Here is a 20,984-nt window from a genome sequence, read left to right on the forward strand (position 1 = left end):
CAGCAGGCTCCTGTTAGCCGAGCTGTTAGAAAAACAAAACCCGGTGAAGGCACGAGGGGCCCGGATTCCCTGAAGGCAGAGAAGCGGGCAGTTAGGCTGCATGTGTAATTCCAGAGACACGCCGTCCTCTTCCTTCTCTGCAGCCTGCCCAGCGCGGCCCTGAACCGGGGGTGGTCACAGCCATCTGCTGGCTGGGCCCCGCAGTCTCCCTGGCTAGAGGGGCTCCCTTGAGGGCCGGATGGAGCTGCCGTCCTCTGCGCCTCCGCAGTGCATGTGGGTCGGTGGTGCTCCACAGACTGGCTCCTGCTTCCTGGTGGGGTGGAGGGTCCCGCACGCCTCTGGGGGCCTTCCTGAGCCAGCATGGCTTGTCTGCAGTGGGGGGCCATGGGTGAGGTGCCGTTTCCTCCACCATCCCATTGGACGGCCCTGGAAGGATAAGCAGGGGTCCCTGTATCTAGAGGTGTTGGGAGCTGAAGGTCACCCAAGGTCACCCAAGGTCACGTGGCCCCTGGGAAGCGGGCACTCCATAGCCAGCCCCTTCCCCAGCCCATGGGCTCCACCATCCTGCTCTTGGGGGACGGGTCAGCAAGGGGTGAAGGCTAACGCCTCTGAGGTCACAGGCTAGCCATTTATCAAGTGTGGGCTCTTCCGGGAGCTGTGAGCCTGCCTCTGCCAGGACAGATACGGGAAACCACGCACGTATCGCTGTGACCCGTGTCTGTTAGGTGAGCACGGGGAGCCGGGCGCTGATTGGGACACTGCAGCCAGCGCTCAGCTCCCAGGCTTCAGAGGGTCTCATGCCTCCTGGCCCTTCTGGGCGTGACGTCAGCGTGTGTGGTACCCGCTGCCCTCTGGGCCAGCCTGGCCTCACTGCTCCGTCCCCCACCTCACAAAGGACACCAGAGTGCAGGGACCGAGGACACTGGGGGTGACCTCTGCTCCACGCTACCTTATAAAGCCAGTCAGCACTTCAGACACTTTTGTTCTTTTTTTTAATAAATTTATTTATATTTTTATTTATTGGCTGTGTTGGGTCCTCGTTGCTGCACAAGGGCTTTCTCTAGTTGTGGAGAGCGGGGGCTACTCTTCGTTGCAGTGTGCAGGCTTCTCATTGCAGTGGCTTCTCTTGTAGCGGAGCACGGGCTCTAGGTGCGCGGGCTTCCGTAGTTGCAGCATGCGGGCTTCATAGCTGTGGCTCGCCAGCTCTAGAGCGCAGGCTCAGTAGTTGTGGGGCACGGGCTTAGCTGCTCCGTGGCATGTGGGATCTTCCCGGACCAGGGCTTGAACCCGTGTCCCCTGCATTGGCAGGCGGATTCTTAAGCACTGCACCACCAGGGAAGCCCAGTTCAGACACTTTGCACGATGTACCCTGGTGCCCCTCCCGGATGAGGGCAGGCCCCCCCATACCCACCCCCTGGAGCGGGCAGACACACCTCCCGGAGCCTGAGAGCAGCCAGGGGCGCGGGCCAGGGTCTGCCGGCCGGAGGATGCCACCACCTGCCCTCTTTCAGGGCCACCCTCTCCCCATGCCCCCTTCCTCCACCCTCGCCAGGCCCACTGCTGCTTCTTGTTGGGCAGCAGCCTCTGGTCTCTTTCGCAAACGTTGCCCACCTTCTCACAGCAGTGGGACCTGACTGTGAGCAGCCCTGCAGACCCTCCCACAGCAGTGACAGCCTTTCGAACAGTCGGGACCCAGCCCACCCGCTCTCCGCCGCCTCCTACCCACGGCCGTCCACGGCCACTCGGCCCCTGCAGTTCCCAGACGGACCCTTGTTTGATCTTTCACCCCCTCCCTGGACGACCACCCCCTCCTCCAGGTCAGTGAACAGAGCGCTCTCTGGAGAGACTCTCCGGACCCCCATTCCTCACTCCTCAGCCTGTCTCCCTGCTGGACTGTGGGAATTGGGAGGTCTGGCTGGTTCTGGGTGAATCCCAGGGGTTGGGAAAGCTGCTTGGTGACCACCCAAGAAGGAGGTGACCTTTAACCTGGGCCCAGGGCAGCCGGCTTCTTCCTCCACCTTTGGACCTTGAATGCGCCGGGCCAAATCGTCTCTCTTGTCCTGGTGATAGGGACAGAGTAAAGGGACAAAGTGGGTGATTAAATAGTTAATCCCACCAGGGGACTGAATGTAAAGAAAAACAGTCCAGGAGGCCCCTGTAGGTTAACGGTCACTCCAGAGAGCAGCTTTGCTTACCCACAAAGCCAAGAAGCCTTGCTTAGTAAAGAAACCATGCAGCAGCAGCACGAGACATGCCCCCAAACAATGAAACACTGGTGGCCTGAGACCCACATCCTGTCCAGGGAGCTCAGGAAGTTAAGGGTTCCTAGGTCACACTCGCCTCCGCTCATGCTAAAAACAGAAATATAAGGAAAGGGTGACACGATGCTAAAACCTGGGATAATTTACCATCTTTAGCATATGGTACCGCCTTTTCGCTCATTTCCATGGCACCACGACAGTCCTGGCTTGACCATGTAGGGACAAGAAAACTCCCCCACCTGACGTGGAGGAGGAACTGATGACCGAAGCCTGGCGTCTACTCAAGAACGAGGAGGAGGGCAGTCTTCTCCCCCTCCCCACTTTTCCTTGGTTATAAACTGTAGCCCGCCACGTTCTCAGGGCGAGGCAAGCCTGCCGGCTCGTAAGCCTCACAAGTGTCCTACTCTCATAGATCACTTCTTATCTCTCACTTTGCCTCTCGCTGAATTCTTTCTGAGCTGAGACACAAAGAACCGGAGCTCCTCAGAGTCCCCCGAGACGCACTGCAGCAGTTTCAGCAGCGCACGTGCCAGCGATGGACGCAGGGACAGCCCAGCCGTTGGTACCCATTTCTCCGTCGGGTCTGCAGGGGTTGTCTTGTTGCAGTTGGGAAGGGTGCAGGGGCTCGGGGAGACCGTCAGACTCAGAGCGGGAGGCCCGAGAGCCAGGTGTGGGCAGGCTCACCTGGCTCCGCCCACGTGGCTTTTCTAGTTTCAATCCCAAACCTGCCTCTTCCAGGCAGCCCGCCTTGCTTAATTCCCTCATCTGTAATAAACACGTGGCTTGAAGCACCTTGTTTCCTTGCCAGATGGGGGTCTGTGGGGATGAACGTCCCCTGCGGGCAAGGGCCCCTCTGCTACACGCCAGAGGCTCGCTTGCTTGCCCGTCACCACAGATGATGAAAGTCACGACGATGCCATTTGAAAAATCCTCTGCGAGTGCTCTGCGTCCCACGCTCTCATTTAATCTTGGCAAAACCCTGTGAAGTGGGTGCTATTACAGACAGGCAAATCGAGGCAGAGATGACCAGAACGCAGCGAACTTGCCTGGGGCCGTCGTGGGAAAAGTACAGCCCAGACCCTGACCACCCCCCACCCTCCCAGCCCCCACGTCCTGCCTCCTGTTTCTGCCCTTCTCACCTTCCCACTTTCCCAAGACCTTTCCAGTCCAGCCAGCCTCTGACCCGATTCATCCCAACGGGCCTGAGTGCCTGGCAGGGAGAAGCTGCCACTCCCGGTCAAAGGCGGGGAATCGGGTGGGTGCGGGAGCTGGGAAGAGCCAGGCCCCAGGGCGCAGAGCCGCGGGGGGCGGGGGGGGCTGGGGGGGGTGGCCAGGACGGCAGCCAGGCCCCCAGGCGGCACGTGCCCTGTGTCCCTGCTGGATGACGTCGCTCAGCGAGCTCTGCTCACCGGCTACTACGCAGCAAGCCGAGTTTTACACCCCCGGGGCTTCCTGCCGACTCTGCAGAATCGGTCCTGCACATACCTGGCCCTCCTCCCTGCCGCTCCAACCGCCAAGACCCTGCGGCTGAGACCAGGGCGCATTCCTGCCGCATCGCCCAGCACCCAGCCTGCCTCCCCTAACTAACTGCAGTCACAGCTCCGAGAGCAGAGCAGGCCCGGGGACCACGCAGATGGGGAGATGTAAAGCCTTTTTTAAAGGGGCAATAAAAGTTTTAGGTTTCAGATGGTCTTACTGGGGAAGAGAATAACAGACAGGAAATTTCAGTAGCAGACACGACAAAGGCCACAGCACGCAGACGGCCCTCAGACGAAAACACCTCCGCTTGTGCAAACAGAGGACGTCCTGGCGGGGGCCCAAGCGCTCCCCGTGCCATGCCAGCCTCACCCCGCTCCGGGGGGAGGCGGAGGGGCCGCTACAATAGACTGTTTTGTCTACGTTGTTGTAAATGTTTATAATACTTCTCCGCTGGGGCCGCCGGAGGTGTGTGGCGCGCCCCCTCCCCTCACGGGGCGCCGAGTGTGGGCGCGCGGGGAGGGGGCGCGTGCCTGGGTCTGGGGCGCGTGTGTGCTCGGGCCAGGGCACGAGCTGCTTCTGACGTGCAGGGCCTGGAAGCCAGACTCAGGTCCAGGGAGGCTGTTTCGGGGCCGGCGCCCGCCCACCCCCCGTCCCACCCGGCCCGTGTCACTTGGTTTAGCAGGGGATGCCCAAAGCCACACGTCCGCGGAGCTGCGCCTTCCTTCGGTGCCCTGTGCGTGCGCTGCCCCTGTGGGCAGCTGCTAGCCTCAGGGGCTAGATGCCCCGTAAGATACAGGACGCTGAGTTACGTTTAAGTTTCAGAGGAACGGTGAGTCATGTTTTCGTATGTCTCCTACAAGTGCGTCCCAAATTGAAGACGTACTGAGGCAAAATAATTCTCTATTGTGTGTCTGAAATTCAAATATAACCAGACATCCTGTAACATGTCCGCAACCCTACACGTGTGGCTATTTACATTTCAATTAATGAAACTCAACAGACATGTAAAGACTCAGCTCTGCCAGCCACGTTTCCAGCGTTCACGAGCCGGGGTGTCATGCGGCTGCCGCCACACAGGACGGGCGAGCCTCTCCGCTACGAAAGCGAGCTCTGTTGCGCCGTGCTGCTTTAGGCTCCGGTAACATCTAGGACTACGTTTTCAGGCACTCGCTCTCGGAAACCGCAGGACTCAGGGACCCCGCGTCCTCCCCCCATCAGGGCAGGGTGCGAAGGGCCGTCCTGTCTGGAGCCCAAGGTGGCCTGCGATGGCCTCAGAGGTGCTTCCTGGCACGAGGTGCCTGATTCTCAGAGTCCGAGGACAGGAAGACCCCAAGGCTTGACGGCACTGGGATTCGGAGGTGTTTGCATCTGAAGACCGTGACCCTTGGTCCTTGTTAGTCTCGGGGTGTCGGGTGGCTGCCTCCCTTTCTGTTCCCCTCCCTGAACACTCAGCTCTTGGCCCTTGGGTACAGCCCCCAAGATGCCAAAGGAGGCCTTCGAGGCAGAGGAAGATGCCTCTGGGATGACTGGCAAGACTCCGGGCACAGCCACCAACTCAGTGGCCAGTGTCCAAGGGACGAGGGCCAGCTGTCCGCATCCCTGGCCTTCAGGGTCCTCATCTGCAAAGTGGGCTCAGGACCCGCACCCGGGATGCTCCAAGGGGTCTCTGTGGGGGCCAACCCTGCTCAGAGGGGCGCAGTCGGGCCTGGAGCCCGAGAGGCAGACGGGCCTGAGGGCTGGAGCGCGCCTCCTAATTGTCCATGACTTACAGACTTGGCTGGGCTCCCAGGCAGCCTCATGAATCAGCGCGGCCACAGCGCGCGGCCTATGAGTGTAGCCTGGACGCGCTTGGCAGGCCCCGTGCCTCCTCCCTGCTTGGGAGCATCCCGCTGCCTCCAACTTTCCATGTGCTGCCGCAGAGCGGGGGCTGGGGCGTGCTCGCTGGGGAGGATGGGGGGGGATGGGGGAGGGGGATGGGAGGGAGGGGGATGGAGTGGAGGGAGATGGGTGGGGGGAGGGAAGGGATGGGGTGAGGTGGAGGGGGATGGGAGAGGGATGGGAGGGAGGGGGATGGGTGGGGGAGGGAAGGGATGGGCAGAGGGGGATGGGCGGGGGGAGGGATGGAGTGGAGGGGGACGGGCGGGGGAGGGAGGGGATGGGGTGGAGGGGGATGGGAGAGGGATGGGAGGGGGATGGGCGGAGTCCGGCCACCTTGCAGATGCCTGTTTCTGGACCGATGGCCCCTGGCTTCCCCTCGCAAGGCTCCCAGAATCTGCCCCTGGCCTTGCCTCCTGGTGCTGAGACAGGAGTCTCCCCTGTGGGAACGGGAGACGGGACCAGAGGGGAAGACCCTGGTTCCAGGATGCCCATCTCTTCACGTGGACACGTGCGTGGCATGTACGTGTGTGTCTGTGTGCGCACGCGTGTGCTCACACCCCCACAACCAGACGAGGAGCCGGTTGAGGCAGCACCTGCCCTCCCCTGCGTCGGGGCGCAGAGCCCGCTGGTGGAGGCCCCTCTGCACCCTGTGTCCTCCCGGGGGCCACGGCTGGGTGATGGCCCTGAGGCTGTGACGTCCCGGCTCCCTCCCGGCCCCCCACCGCTTGGCGAGGACCCTGAGTGCAGGTGGGCTGCTCTGTTGTTAACGGGCTGTGGGGACAGAGAGGGGCTGAGCCGGGGCGAGGCTGTGGGTGTCCAGGCCCCCAAGGTGTGGGGCCGCTGGGCAGGCAAGGGGACTGTAGACGGGTGCCTGGCCAAGGGGGCCGCCGTGTCCCCAGCCCCTGGTGCTGCAGCCAGCGCTCTCCCGGCGCTCGAGGCGTGGATGAGGTGACTTTAGGACAAATCACTGGCCGCCCCACGCGGTGGCCGCGGACGTGGGTAACTGCACCGTCTGGAAACACAAACAGGCCCCAGACAGGTGTAGGTAACTTCCTGCCTGACAGATGTGCCCAGATCATTCGGGAAGTGGGAGGCTTGGGTCTGTGAGGTGATGTCTGGGAGGCCCGCTTCCGCCCCCACCCCCGCACGGCGCAGACAGGCCGTGGACCGGAGCAGGCTGACCTCTGTGCACGGCGGTGAGCCCTGCCCCGGGAGGCCAGCCCGGGGCCCGCCGGCCTCTGCGCAAGGTCCCGGCACCCAGGTCCACCTTCCCCCGCCGGGCGGGAGCTCAAAGACTCTGAGGGCGCTCCTGCCTCGCACTCGGGAGGCTGCAGAGCCCAGTGGTCGGCGTGCGGCCGGGACCGGCGACAGCGGCCAGGGCCCAGCTCTGCGCTCCCAGCTCTGGGCCTCGAATAGGCCGTCAACCCTGACTTGTTTTGAGAATTAGATGCAATGATGAGTGGGAAGAGCTCGGGCAGGCAGTACATGGAAACAGCTTGATTCAGGGATGCGGCCGGAGGGACAGCCAAGGGGTCGGCAGGCCTGGGTCGGGGACAGAGCGCCCGGCTGGCCCTGGCACGCCGAGCCTGAGGGCATAGGTCTGGAGTGGGCATACCAGTTTCCAAGAGAAAAGAGATGGCGTGGGGCACACACGGGACCTGGGTGGCGGGCAGAGCTCCTTTGTGTCTGGGACTGGGCGGAGAGGGAACGGGGGTGGGGGGACAGATGCTGGTTCCGGGGTTCTGCAGACACACCCACCCGTCAGGACCTTGGCCTAGGAGAAGGCAGAAAGTTCTTTTCTTTCCAGGCGTGGTGCTTAGCACCCAGTAGAAACCTAATAAGTGGATTCTCCACTCAGGGGGGTGCTTCTTAAAGGCCTGGAGGCCTCTCAGGCTCTGAGAAGCGAAGCTTCTCCGGGTCGGGAAGGATGGGGGAGGGCGCGCTTGCCGGGCCTGGGCTGGGCGGGGAGCTGAGGATGCACCGTCAGACACAGGCACAGCAGAGGGTGGAGCAGTCCAGCTTGGCGGGAGGCCCCGCGCTTCCAGCCTTCTTGTTGACCTTGGGCAGCAGCAGGACAAAGGCCATGGCCAGGGCACAGTGGTAGAAGCTGTGGACGTAGGTGTAGTCCCAGTCCTGTGGGGGAGGAGGACGGTCTGCGGCCTCTCTGAAGCCCGTCTCCCTCCGGCCCCCCCCGCCCCACCCCCCGGACCCACGGCTCTGTGATTTGGCTGTGCTGCGGGCCCGGCGGTGACTCAGCACCTGCCAGTTACGGTGGGCTCCTCCCCGACCCCCGGCTTGTCCTCAGGAGTCTGGCCAGGTTCCCTCCTCCAGGAAGCCTCCCCTCACTGTCCAGCCCACCGTGCTCTTTCCTTCCACCAAACCCCTGGATCACTGAAGGTCTCTGCCAACTCACTGGACTTTTTATGATGAGGCTGGGGCTTCTCCCTCCCTCCCTGCCTCCCCCCACCTCCCATCTCCCCAGGCCCCGTCTGGGCTGTGCGCCTCACCCCCCCCCCCCGCCCCCACCACCACCACGCGATGCTGGTGGTGCCGGGGAAGGACCAGGGAGGCTGTGGTGTCAGCAGGAGCGGATGCTGCTGGAGCCTCCCCGAGGGGCGCAGCCCAGTGCAGCCTGGTGCTGACCGGGGCTCTTGTGGGTGGGCTGCTTCCCCGCCCCCCGCCAGGGTACCTCGAAGAAGAAGCGCAGCATGAGGGCCAGCGCCCCAAAGCAGAGGCCGGGGCCGATCTGCTGGGTGTACACACTCTTGTCGGGATACAGGCGGCGCGTCTCCTTCATCTGCTGCAGCTGCGGGGACAGGGGCCAGAGGAACACTCTCAGGTCGCAGCCTCGGGCACGCGCGCCCCGGGCATCCTCAGGTGGGAGATCCTCAGCGAGAGGCTTGGACGCATCTGGCCCGCCGGCTGCAGGACCCGAGGGAGACCCTGTCTGGGTGAGCGGGCTGCAGATGCTCTGGGCCTTTTGAACCCACAAGGGCCCCCTGCCCCGTCTGCCTCTTGGGGTGGAACAAGGCCACCTTTGTACGTTTCCAGCCAGAGGAGAGCCCGAGGGGATCAGACACGTGGTCCTCTACAGCAAAAGGGTATTGGCGGTGTGGGACCTGCCTGCCAGTGTGGCCACGGGGGCGGGAGATGCCTGCGGCCATCCCTACGAGAACTCCAGTCATTTTCAGAGTCGACAGACTCATCATAGCATTTATTAGACACACCGGACCGGCATGTGAAACCTGCCATTCCTTAGATGCTGATGCCAGAGTAAGGCTGAAGTAGGAATTTAAATACGGAGGTTCACATACACTAAAAAGATGAAATAAATGCGGGCCCACGTCCTGAGAACCTGAACCTTTGGGGCCAAGGTGTTTCCGCGCGTGGGATGTTTTGTATTTCGGCAAGATAAACGGCTGCACACACCGCGGATGGTGGATGCCCCTGGCCGGTGGGGCTGCGCCTGTTCATACGCCCACTGCCAGCGGATCACAGAGACCGCAAGTAGCTTTGCGCTGGGTCAGGGCAGGTTTTGCTACCAAATGAATTTTGAAACGATGTCCGGGTTTCGGTTTTCTGCAATTTTCCTGGTAAGGAGCTAGGACTTGCAGTGTCGCGGGTGCCGTGTGGGTACAGCCAGAGAGTGTGACTCTGGGCGCAGGGGGGCGAGGCCCGGAAGCGCTCCTCCAGCCAATCCTGCACCTTCGGACACGAGGCCCCTGCCCCAGGGGGTGCCCTGGCCCGCCGCGCCCCGCAGCCCCGGCACCCATCTCTCTCCACTTCCCCTCCCTGGGAGCTGCTCAAGAAGGGACGAGCCTCCGGGAGAAAAATCCACCCTCATTCCAGGAAACAACTGCCCTTGGAAAGCCAAAATAAACTCCACATGTAATGGTCTAGAAAACACAATTTGAGCCCCAAATGTAGGGAGCCAGGCAGCCCTCTCGGTTCCCGTGGTGCTTCGTGGGGACACTGGCGAGTGACCACTCTTCTGGCTCATTAGAATCCAGCCCAGATTCAGACCCGGCCAGGATCTGCAGGAGGAGCAGCCCTGGGGCAGAACAAGGAGCCTTTATCCCACTTCCTGCCAGAGAGGGAGCGAGTTATCAGCGCGGAGAGCCTCTGTGTTTACGCATTCCAGAATGTTAATTAGCGTGCTTCTTCCTCAGGTCCAGACAAGGCAGACCCCCGCACACGTCCTCCCCTCTCCCCTCTCTGAGGGGCCTCCTGGGTCAGCGCGGGGCCAGCGTGGCTTCCCCAAGATGCGGTGAGAAAGAAGCTTCTTCCCTTCTGCTCGAGGAGGCAGGGCCTGGCTTCGTGCTCGTCCTGCCCTGACTTCTTGTTAAGTTGTTGATCTCTAAGCCTTGGTTTCCTCACTAAGCAACTGGCAAACTAAATACTCCGCTCCCTGGGTGTACAGAGGAGGCAGGCACTTTGGGAAAGCTCACCACCAGACCTGTCTCTTCCCTGCCCACGCTGTGCAGAAGCTTGGTGGGCACCTTCTGCACCAGCTGCCCAGCCCGACCTCTTTCCCCTGAGAACCGCCCTCCTGCTTCCCAGGTACTTTCTGGCCCCCGCGAGGCTCAGTTCCCTCCCTTCCCTGAGGGCCCAGGGAGCATCCCTGGGTCCACTCTGCTGAACATCCCTCATTCTTGGGCTAGTTTGAGTGGGTTTTGGTCCTTGCAGCCAGGTGGCCCTTGGTACAACAGAGGGGGCCGGGGAGGCCCCGGGGACCACGTGTAGACGTCCTCGTGGGTGCCAGGCCCCTGAGCGCCCAGCAAAGGACCGTCAGTGTTAGAAACCCTGGCTCAGGCTGCTTCCACACTCACGGGCACGTCCATCTTCCTGTCGATCTCACGCCACATCTTCCCTCTTCATTTGAACCAAGTTCAAGGCTCATCCCCTCCAGGAAGTCTTCCTAGATTAATCCAGGCCACTTCCAACTGATATTGCATCTCTAAACCAGCCATTCTCTTCAATAATAATAATAATAAGTAAAATAAAACAGCTCTTGTTTGTCGAGCACATTAGAAGCCAGGTTCTGTGCCTGTCCTTAAGATGCAGCATCTCAATTAACCTTAGAACCAACCCTATGAGCTAGGTACTGGACTGTAACACCCACTTTACAGATATGTAAACTGAGGCAGAGAGGTTAAGTGACTTGGGTCAGATCCAGAGCTAGTAAGTACAGACATAGGACAACCCGGGTCTGCATGGCTGGGGCACCCGACGGTCACTTTCTACGTGTTAGCTGAGGCCCCGTGTCCAGCCTGCCAACCTACAAGGCAGGAGGTAGGTAGAGACCCCAAGGGGGAGGAGTCACCGTCAGGGGAGGGTACCGCGGACCACCGAGGCTCGCACAGTACGCACCCACTTGGCCGCGATGATGAGGACGGCGGTGCCGATGGGGCCTGAGTACACCCCGTAGCCCCAGCGGTCGTGGTAGATCCGCACGGCGATGGTCAAGACGCCAAACATCACGAAAGTCGACCTCTTGGGCTCGTCGAAGTCAGCCAGTGCTGCCGGGGAGAGAGCGGGGTGGAGTGAGGGGGCCTCCTGTGCCCCTCCCGCCCGCTGCTCCCCCAGGACCCCTCCCTCAGGGGTCCAGGTGTGGTGTCCCCTCAGATCCTGTGGCCCAGCCCAGGCCCCCGAGCTCTGAACTGCAGCTGGTTTTGAAGGACAGGCGAGCTGCTGCCTTCCCGGAGACGGAGCAGCCCGGGTTAGGCTGGCAGGAAGCAGCTGTCACGCACAGATCACTGTGCGGGCGACCGGAATGAGTCGCCCCCGTGGGACCACGAAGATGGAGACACAAAGACCACAGCTAAGACACGAGAAAGACCTGGGTCCTTCACAGGCCTGCGCCAGTAGCAGGGGGGTCCCCGTCTAACGGGGACCGTGTGTCCCGACATCGCCACAAATCCACGGCAAGTGGAAAAAAGTTGCAGAACCACGTGGTTTGAAATGATCCCACCTTCATAAAAACCTGAGCTGAACATTGTGTGTGAGCCCAGGAAGAAGAGTCCTGGGGGTGGAGGGGCAAACTCTGAACTGCGAGCAGTGGTTCTCCAGGGGGGCAAGGGAGGGGACGGGGCGCTTCGCCTCCGCTCACCTGTCAAAACAAGCCTTTACTAAACGTGCAATTTTCAGATGGGAATCAAGGCACGGAAGCACTGCGCGCACGTCTTCACAGACAGCATCGCTCTGCTCCTCGGGTGAGGGGGGGTTTCTCAGAGGCGAGGGGTGGCGAGCCGTCCACGGGCTCGGTGGAGTGGACGGTGGGCAGCGGGGGGTCCGGATCCCGTGTGCAGGGCTGGGCGACGGGGGCGGCCACTCACCCATCAGCGAGACCCACATGCTCAGGGCCGTCCCATAGACGCTGAAGTATTCCAGGAGGTCATGGCGCAAGAAGCAGAGCACTGCCAGGCCGGGCCCGTTGCAGGCGTGGTGGAGCTGCCGGGAAACCCACAGATGGTTGGTCAGAGGGGAGAGGGGAGCGCTGGAGCCCCGAGCCAGAGCCTCGTGAGCCGGGACCTTGGGAACGTCACTGAGCAGCCCCATCGCTCTGTTTCCCCATCTGAAACATGGGGGATCTGCGGACGACTCGCCCATAGGGTCTTATGGACAAACCCGCCGAGGTGGGGACCTTCCCAAGTGATCTACACGTTCCCTCAACTTCTGGGCCTGCTGAGGCTAGAGCGTTTTCCCTCAGGTACCAGTCTGCCCTGCACGGGCCGGGGGGGCCTCCTCTCCCACAACGTACCCCTCTGACCACCGGGCATCTGAAGCCCTGGGGGAATTGTGAAGACTCAGGTGCTAAGCCTGCCCTGCAAGTTGCCCCCTCAATGGGCTGGGGCTGGGGTCAGAGATCTGCTTTTTTAAGAGGCTCTCGGGCTGATCTCGGGATGCCGCTGGAGGGGAACCCGCTTTGAGAACCAACTGGCCTGCAACCCTCAGTCTCTCTTTCTCGAAAGTGAGGGAAGATCGCAGAGACCCCCATGCAGGCGCTGAACACGGCATCCTCCTTTCCCCCCTCCCTCCCCCACAGTCCTACGGTGGTCTCCCAAGACCTAATTTAATAGCAATTTTAAAGCAAAATGCCTGCATTTTCAAAGCTGTCAACTTATTTCTGGACAACTCTCTCCTTTCACTTACACATTTCATCATTTTAAGTAATATTTAATGACATGATGTAATTATTTGGACGCGCTCAAGGGCATAAACCAGCTTGGGGACCAGGACAATCGACTCTTGGTTAGCCCGGCTCAGCAGGGTGGAGAGGCGTGCAGGAGAGCAGCCTGCATCTGGAGGTGCCAGCGATGCTCTGGGGAGGGGGAGCGGGAGCCCTGGGTCACCTCGGGTGTCAAGCAAGTTGAGGTCGATTTAGAGCTTCCACTGGTTTGCAACTTTAGGTGACCTAAAGCTAAGGTGCACCTAGGAGGCATCAACAGAGATACAGCGTCCAGAATAAGGGAGGAGACGGTATTGCTCCTCTCTGTCTGCTCAGACCCACCTAGCGAACTGTGTTGAGCTTTGGGTGCTGCACCCCTTGAAGTGACATTGGTAAAGAAGAGGTTGGAGGAGAGGAAGCAGGTGGTGGATGTGACTGTTTAGGTCAGGAAAGAGAAGCTTCAGGTGGGGACTGATCAAGGTGCTCAAGACTCCGGCATAGAGGAAGGAGGAGAACACTTGCTCCCCATGTCTCTGGTAGGCAGAGCCAGGCCCTAGGAGGGATGTGGGCTCTCTCCTCCTGCCCTCCTGCTCCTTCCAGAACGACTCCCCTGCCCCCACCAGAGCCCTGTCATCTGCTGTCTCAGGGCCCGGTGCCTCTCTTATGTAGCACAGATCACGGTGTATGACTAAGGACTTAATCACTGTGAGATTCTGGACACAGTCTGTGCCCTGCTTCCCATCTGCCTCGTCCCAGCCGTGACCCCAGCTCCCAGCGTAGAGCCGGCTTGCTGTCAGCCAAGTGTTTGCCAGTGAACGCAGGGTCAAGGAGGCGGGGTTTGGAGTGGTTTGAAGGAGAGCTGGCCCAAGAGGGACCTCTCCCACCAGGCCCTTGGTTCACCCCTGCTGGATGGGTGGGGCAGCTGAGATTCAGAGGGGGACCACCTGCCAAGGAGCAGGGCGACGCATTAGCAGCAGCGAGCACTCAGCCTCTATGCCTGCGAGGCCTCCCTCCCTCTTCCGACCGAACGGACTTGGCCCTGCGCGGTGCTGGCGGGGGTGGCGGGTGGCAGGTGGCTGGGGGCCTGGCAGGAGAGAGCACGGCCTCTGGAGGCCGACTGAGCGGGTCCTGGCCGTGAGCTTGGACAAGCGGCTGACGGCCCCTGGGGCTGGGGCGGGGGGCTTCTGTCAAACAGGGACGAGAGCCCCTGCTCCGTGGGGTGGGCCGGGGGACTCCACGTGACAAGGCACGTGGCACGGTGTCCAGCAGTTGTCACAGGACGGTCCTGGGAGGAACCCAGAAGATGCCACATAGGAGGCAGAAGTGGCGCTGGTGTCGCTGGGGGCTCTGGGAGAAAGGGCCGAGTCTGTCCTGGAGGCCAGAGGACATTTGTCACCAGAGGCAGCTGCCCCTGCCGCTCTGGCTGCGCGGGGCAGGGCTGGGTGGGCCTCTGAGGCCAGCCGCGGAGGCAGCTGTGGCGCTGCCTGGAAGGGAGGGGTGGCCTGGCAGTGACTGTGGTTTTCTGGGCTGGGTCTAACAGGGGCTTGGAGGACAAGACCCCGGCTCCTCTCCCCAGCCCTAGGCCCTCGTACCCACAGGGAAGCCCCCGTCTGCCTGGCCCCAGCTTCTCATCTGCCGGGCAGACCTCTTGGCCCTCATCTAAGCTGGGGTCCCGCAAGGAGCAAATGAAGTGGCTTTCAACAAGGGGCCTTGAATGAGCCGGGAGGCCCTGCTGCCCGGGGAGGGGGCTGCCTGGGGTGGGGGCCACACTGTCTCCCGCACGGCCGGCGCTGCCACGTGGGGTCTGGGATCGTTCACCTCCCTGAGTGTGCTTCACTAGGGGGCTGCGTTTAAATCAAAGCTGGGTCTGATGGAAGATGGTGGAGAAAAAGAGAGTGGGGCCCCTCTGGGGGTCCAGCAGTGAGGGTGGGTGGAAGGAGCCTCACAGGGATACAGGCAGGGAGGAAGGAAGGCACTAAGACATACAGACATGATGGATGGATGGATGGATGGATGGATGGAGGGTTGATCAGGCAGGTAGAGCGATGATTGATTAGATATATGTATACGTAGATGATTGATTAGAGAGATAGTACAGAGATTGGTAGACAGTGAGACAGACAGACGCTAGAGGGATGGACAGACAGAGCCAGAGCGACACATGAAGGGACCAAAGCTAGGGAGGGAAAGACCAAGAGATTTAGAAAGAGTAAATTCCATGGGGATATAGCTCCAGAAATCAAGAGAGAACCAGACACAGACTGAGAAAAAGAAAAAAACAGACACAGAGCCAATAAGAGAAACACAGAGGGAAAGAGACCCACAGGGAGGTGGGGGGTGGGCAGGCAGAGAGCAAGCTGAGAGACAGACAGCCAGACATATAAATAGAAAGAGAAAGAAGGACCCAGAGAGAGAGACGTAGGCCCCAGAAAGGAGAGACAAGCCGACGTGAGCAGGCCCTCCTGAACTGAGGCCAGCTGCACGATCCTGGAGCCAGACTCCCCTGGCCCTCCACGGTCCCTGGGCCCTGCTAGTCCCCTCCCGGGCCTGGAGTACCAGGGAGAGTGGGGGGAGGGGGAGCTGGAGCCAGGAGCGGCCTTGGGTGGTTGGCGAGAAAAGGGGAACCTCGGAGGGGCTTGTCCCGGACCAACTGTGCCTGGCCCACTGTGGGCTTGGTCTCACGCACATCAGTTCCCGAGTGACTTCCCAGCACAGGTGGGGAAACTCAGGTCCAGGGAGGCAAAGGGGTCCCCCCACCCTCTCTCCTGGTCTCTGGGTTCTTTCTTTCACCTCCCCATCCCTCTTCTTCATCATCCAATATAGGAAAGTGGTGGAAAGACAGCCCCTGTCCTCTGTCTCTGGGAGGGTGCCCGGGGAGGGTCCTCTCCCCAGGCCTTGGACTCACCGCCACGAAGAACATGGTGAAGAGGTAGACCATGGCCTCCATGTGGAACCGCCTTTTGGCAGCGATGCTGACGGTGGGGAGGAGGGCCAGGCTGCTGAGGGTGGGCAGGAGCAGTTTGGCCACGAGCGTCCCCATGGGCTGGGGAGGAGAGGTGGGTGCGGGTCTCCCGGGTCCCCAGGGCAGGGAGAAGAATGGGAGAAGGCCTGCTCCTTGCGCTGGGGGCTCTGGTGGCAGCTGTGGTTGAAATGCCCTGAAGGAGGCTGGGGTGTGAGCACACATGTCGGGAGGCACACCGAGAGGGTCCGACAGCTGAGGGACCACGTGACCAGCTCTTGTCTCTGATTTTTTTTTTCTGGATACGTCAGAGTTGTTGATTCGGGGAGACAGTACTTCTTTTCTCCGAGGCAGCAACTTCGGGGAAGAGTTCCCGTGTGCAGCCACTTTTCCATCCTGGCCCCTGGTCCCTCCCCAAGGTGCCCAAGAGCCCAGAGTAAGTTAAAAGAGCAGATGCTGAAGCTTGAGTCAGGTGTCCACAGGGGGCAAGAGGTGAGAGAACCCAAGGTTTAGCTAAAAGGACCTTGTAGATAAGTTTCACAATCTACCAGCCCACATGCAAGTCTCACTAGCCTGCTCTTGCCCCAAACAGGTTACCTTGGTAACTAAACAAATGAAACTAACATTCTTTTCTATTTGGTTACATAGTTTCGAACCTGAAGTACACAGACCCAGATCATCTCTATCAGTGTCCCCAGTGCAAGGCTGCAGCTAGCCCTCTCAGCCTTCCTTGGCCTTCAGGAAATACCCTTCCCTTGTTGAAGAGGCCTGGGGGGAAATGCCTGGCAGCGTGCCCCCCGTTATCCTCTGGCCAAGGATCGATGGGCACGCGTGAGCCTCCCAGGCCGATGCTCTCTCCCTGGAGGGGTTGCTTGATTAATCGCTTGATGGGTGAATTCATCTGTTTGTCGTCAGCAAAAGAACAGCTTTTGTTCCGTTCTATTTTTCATCATGAAATAATGATGTTGCCTACGACAAAATGCACAGGTTTATAATGTACGGTTTGATGAGAGTTGACAAGTGCTGTGTGACCACCCCAGCAACCCGCCACTCCAGGACGTCCCCCGAGTCCCCGCAGAGGCAGCCACGGTTCTGGTTTCGGCCCCACGCCCGACGTTGCCGACACGAACAGACCCACGCCGTGTGCATCCTCTCGGTCTGGCTTCTTTCCCTGCCCCGGAACGTGACTGAGAGTCGCCCACGTTGTGTCAAGTGGCTTGTTCCTGTGGTCGCTGGGTGGCTACACTGGATTTTGTTCCCCTGGGAACGGGAATCTTGAGTATGGGAATAGCGGGCGCGAGGTCGAGGGGGCCCGTGCATGTCAGCGCCTCGAGGAGAGGCTGCCGGCTTGTCCCCTGCCTTCTGGGCCCGCTCGACCCACCCTTCCTTCCATCTGGGAGCCCCCTCACACCTTTCCAGAACTCTCTTCTTTGTCATACGTTGGCTGGAGCCCGTTCCTGCTGTTTGCAATGCAAGGTGCCACTTGGCACCTCAGGTCACGTCCTTCGTCTGCTTCAGTGCCTTCCAAGGCTCCTGCAGCCCTCAGTGTGAAGTCCAAACTCTCCAGGAGAACACGGGGCCACCCCTGCCCAGCCCTGTCCCCCAGAGCACAGCCCAGCCTCCACTGTATGCTCGGACCCCAGCCCTCCTCCCGGCCTCCCTGCCTCCCCTGCAAGAACACACTTCCTCCCCCTTCTGTGGGGAAGGGTCCTCACCTCAGGCACGCCTGGTGCTTTGCGCCGGGCCACACACACCACTCATTTCTGTCCAGCATCTACCCCTGTGTGCTGTGCCGTTGGTGCGGGGCTGCTTGGGCTGGTGCCCGCTGCTCAGCTGGCCGGCTCACTGCCCAAGCCCGGGGCCGAGCCTGGCACGTGGTGGGTGGTCAGCAGACACTGGAGGAATGAATGACTTTGTGAAAAGAATGAATGAAAGTCCAGGGAGGTGGGGCCACCGCGCATTTCAGTCTGGCACTCAGGAGCCCGGTTCCCTCTCCAAATGGGAAAACCAGAGCTGCCGTGTGTGCGGCTCTGGGTAAGAGGCAGACGACCCCCTGCGAGCCGGTCATGGGCGCCCGACATCCCTGCCCACCTCTCCGCTCCCGGCTTCTGCCCAGCCCCAGCCCCTGGCCCCCAGCTTCCAGGAGGAGCAGGAACTGTGTGGTAAGGAAACGGCTGAGATGTCAGGTGCGGGGAGAATTCTCTGGAGCTGTAAACCCTGCTCAGAAGCAGGAAAACATTCCGCAGTTGGTTTTGTGCATGAGTGGGTGTGTGTGTTTTTTCGTAGCTGTGAACTCCAGGGCCAGGGCTGCAAGCTTGGGGAAGGGAAAAAGAGAAGGGGGGAGGCGATGGGGGAGACAGGAGGGGAGGCGCACATGTGCTGTAGCCATTGTGGAGGGAGGGGCTGAGGAGGGGCTGCCCCAGAGCAGGGAGACAGGTGGCCAGGCCCGAGGCCGGGCGGGGGCGGCCTGGGGACCCCCCTGCAGAAAGGGACTCGAGCAGCCCTCCAAGGAGGGGGCTGGAGCACAGAATGGAGGTTGGGGTGCAGCCTGCCTGTGGCTCCCGTCCGAGACCTGGCCGCCTGGAGACCGACCAGCTGGCTGGGGGGAAGGCGTCCAGCTCTGAACAGGACTGAAATGACCCTCGGCTCTCGCCGGAGCCGGAGAAGCGATTGGCCTGGGGAGCTGGGGGTGGGGTGGAGTGGAAGAAACAGGCCAGTTGCTTTGGGGGTGTCGCTGCCCCGGGTGGCACGGGGCAGGGGAGCGGGAGCGGGCCGGGCTGGAAGCCAACTCAACCTGGGGGGTTTCTGAGCCAGCAGAGGCGTGTGCTGGCACCCCGCCCTCCGCGCTCCCGTGGCCCCCCCGCCAGCTGCCTCCGATACCCCACCCCCACCCCACCCTCACCGGCTGGTGCTTGGGCCAAAGCAGACCCCACAGGCGGCGCGCCCCCTTCTGCCAGGATGCCCTCGTCGGGCTTGGCTCTGCGTTCCTTCTGCAGCCCTCGGCCCTTCCCGACCCCCGGTGGGGCGTGGCCTCTCCACTCGGACCCCCACCGCACTGTGTGTGTCTTGAAAACCATTTACACACAGACATTCATTCAGCGCCGACATGTGCCAGGCTCTCTTCCCACTTTGTCCCTTTGGGCCGTGTCAGCAGCTGGAGGTGGGGGGGGGGCAGATGTCTCTTTCTCCCCATTTTACAGAGGAGGAGACTGAGGCCCAGAGAGGCGGGGAGACTGGCCCCTGGCTGGGCAGCAGGCAATGGGAGCCGATCCCCCGCCCTCCCCCTCCCCGGGCCCTCAGCGTGGAGCAGGCTGGTTTTATAGAGGTGCTGAAATGCCCGGAATGCCACCCGGCTCCCGCCTCCCGGACAGCTGTCTGTCTGCCCGCCACCGCCCAGCAGAGCAGGGCCAGCTGCTGCATGTGCGTCTTCCTCCTTGTGAACAGGTCGCGCGGGGCACAGCAGCCCTCGGCCCCTGCACCTGGGGGGAGGGCTCTGGGTAGCGATGCCCGACTCCTCCCTCGGGGCCCCCATGCTGGCGCACCATCTGGTGGTGACAGCCATGGCGTTGTCCTCAGCTAAGGGCTGCCCCCAGCTGCTGAGCGCCTTGCTGGCCTGGGGCCCTGGTGTGCCCTCTGCCCCGTGAGCCCCGGTCTCCCCATCTGCAGGATGGAGTGCCTCGTCTCTGTATCACAGGGTCACGGGGAGCGCGGGCGAGGGTGCCACGCTCTGAGCGCCGCTGGCCCAGGAGGTGTTAAGCGTCTGTGAAGAGAAGCCGTGAGGGGCAAACGTGGGGCATCGCCGGGGACTATGCCCTGAAGGGTGGGCCCCGCCGGTCATTCGCGGGGGAGCGGCCGCCTGAGGGAGCCGGGCGCGGGGAGCAGGGCTGCGCCCGGAGCCCAGGCTTGCCCGCATCGCGCGGCCGTGCGTCCCCTGCTCGCGCCCCCATCGCGGCCACGGGTGCTGCCCTTCACCGGATCTGCCTCCGAATCCACGGAGGGGAGAGTGAGGCCGAGGTGGGACGGAGCTCCGGGGCACCCGGCCTTCCTCGGGGGCACGCGCTGAGGCAGCAGAGGGCTGCTGGGAGGCACCAGCCTCTGCCGTCCCGGCGGGAGAGGACCCCTGTACGGCCGGGCTGGGCCTGCGCACCGGGCAGGCTGCGGAGTCCAGGAGCCCAAGCGCACAGCTCCTGCCGGCCCCACTGCCCCGTGCCCTGCGGCGGTCTCTCCCTGGAGCTCCAGCAGCAAACTCACTTTCAGCCACGCCAGGGCCTCCCAGGGCCCCATCCTTGCTCCCGATCTGGGGACAAAGGAGCCTCTTTGTTGTGGATTTTCTATTTATTTTTTATTTTGTTTTTTTACCTTTTGGCCACGCTGCACAGCACGTGGCATCTTAGTTCTCTGATGAGGGACCGAACCCGCGGCCCCTGCATTGGCAGCCCAGAGTCTTAAACACTGGACCGCCAGGGAAATCCCTTTCTTGTGGATTTTGAGAGCAAGGAGGTCCCCGAGTCCCCCCAACTTGAACTTCAAGACTTGGCCTAAGAGGAAATGCCAGTGCTGGGAAAGAGGGTGGCGGGGAGAACTCTGTGCTGTGGGCTGGCCTCCAGCCTGCTAACCCCAGTGGTCTGTGCGGGAGGGTCCTCCCGAAAGGCCAGCCTGGGCCCAGAGCAGGGAAAGCTGGCATCTGCCCAGGGCTGAGCCGGGAGCTAACGGGGAGGGATCAGCAGATTGGCCTCCCTCCCCAGTCCTCCTCCAGGGCTGGCCAACCACCTCCAGCCTGGCCCAGTGGTCCCTCGGCGGCCCAGTCCTTGTTGGGGACAAGAGCTCTGCTGTCAGCAGGTGCCTAGGAAGCCCTAGACTCTGGGTAAGCAGGAGGACATCGGGGGAAAGTGTAGAGGTCGCCGCCCTCTAGGCCGTGCTGGCGGGCCTGTGGGTGCCAGGGTTGAGCACCCGCCTTGCAGGGGCTCTGGCTCTGGTCCCCATCCTTCTGAGCTCTGTTTTGGACACTTGGCTCTATAGGACAGGGCCCGGCTCCCAGTGTGACCGTCCAACCACCGGGGCCCCCCCCACCGGTCATCCCATGGCCCACTGCGCGCCTCCCCGCCCCGTCCCTTCCCTTCCCCAAGTGGGCTCTTCCACTTCCGCCTTGTTTTCCCATGTCTCACCTCGCCTTCCCAAAGAAACGTGCCTGTTTTCCTGTTTCCAACCTCTTCAGACATCCATAAAGCTCTGGGGGAAA

General features: G+C 61.7%; 1 protein-coding gene across 1 annotated transcript; it reads right to left on the reverse strand.

The window, feature by feature from the left end:
• Window positions 1-7,601: 7,601 nt before the first annotated feature.
• On the reverse strand, window positions 7,602-15,826 carry MYMK (myomaker, myoblast fusion factor). The gene is made up of 5 exons (XM_057719877.1): window positions 15,692-15,826; window positions 11,954-12,068; window positions 10,989-11,137; window positions 8,308-8,424; window positions 7,602-7,751 (listed from the first exon to the last, which is right to left on the reverse strand). The coding sequence occupies exons 1-5, from the start codon at window positions 15,824-15,826 to the stop codon at window positions 7,602-7,604; spliced, it is 666 nt and encodes a 221-aa protein (XP_057575860.1).
• Between the last annotated feature and the right edge of the window lie 5,158 nt (window positions 15,827-20,984).

This window comes from Hippopotamus amphibius, chromosome 2, assembly GCF_030028045.1.
Source record: "Hippopotamus amphibius kiboko isolate mHipAmp2 chromosome 2, mHipAmp2.hap2, whole genome shotgun sequence".
Taxonomy (NCBI): domain Eukaryota; kingdom Metazoa; phylum Chordata; class Mammalia; order Artiodactyla; family Hippopotamidae; genus Hippopotamus; species Hippopotamus amphibius.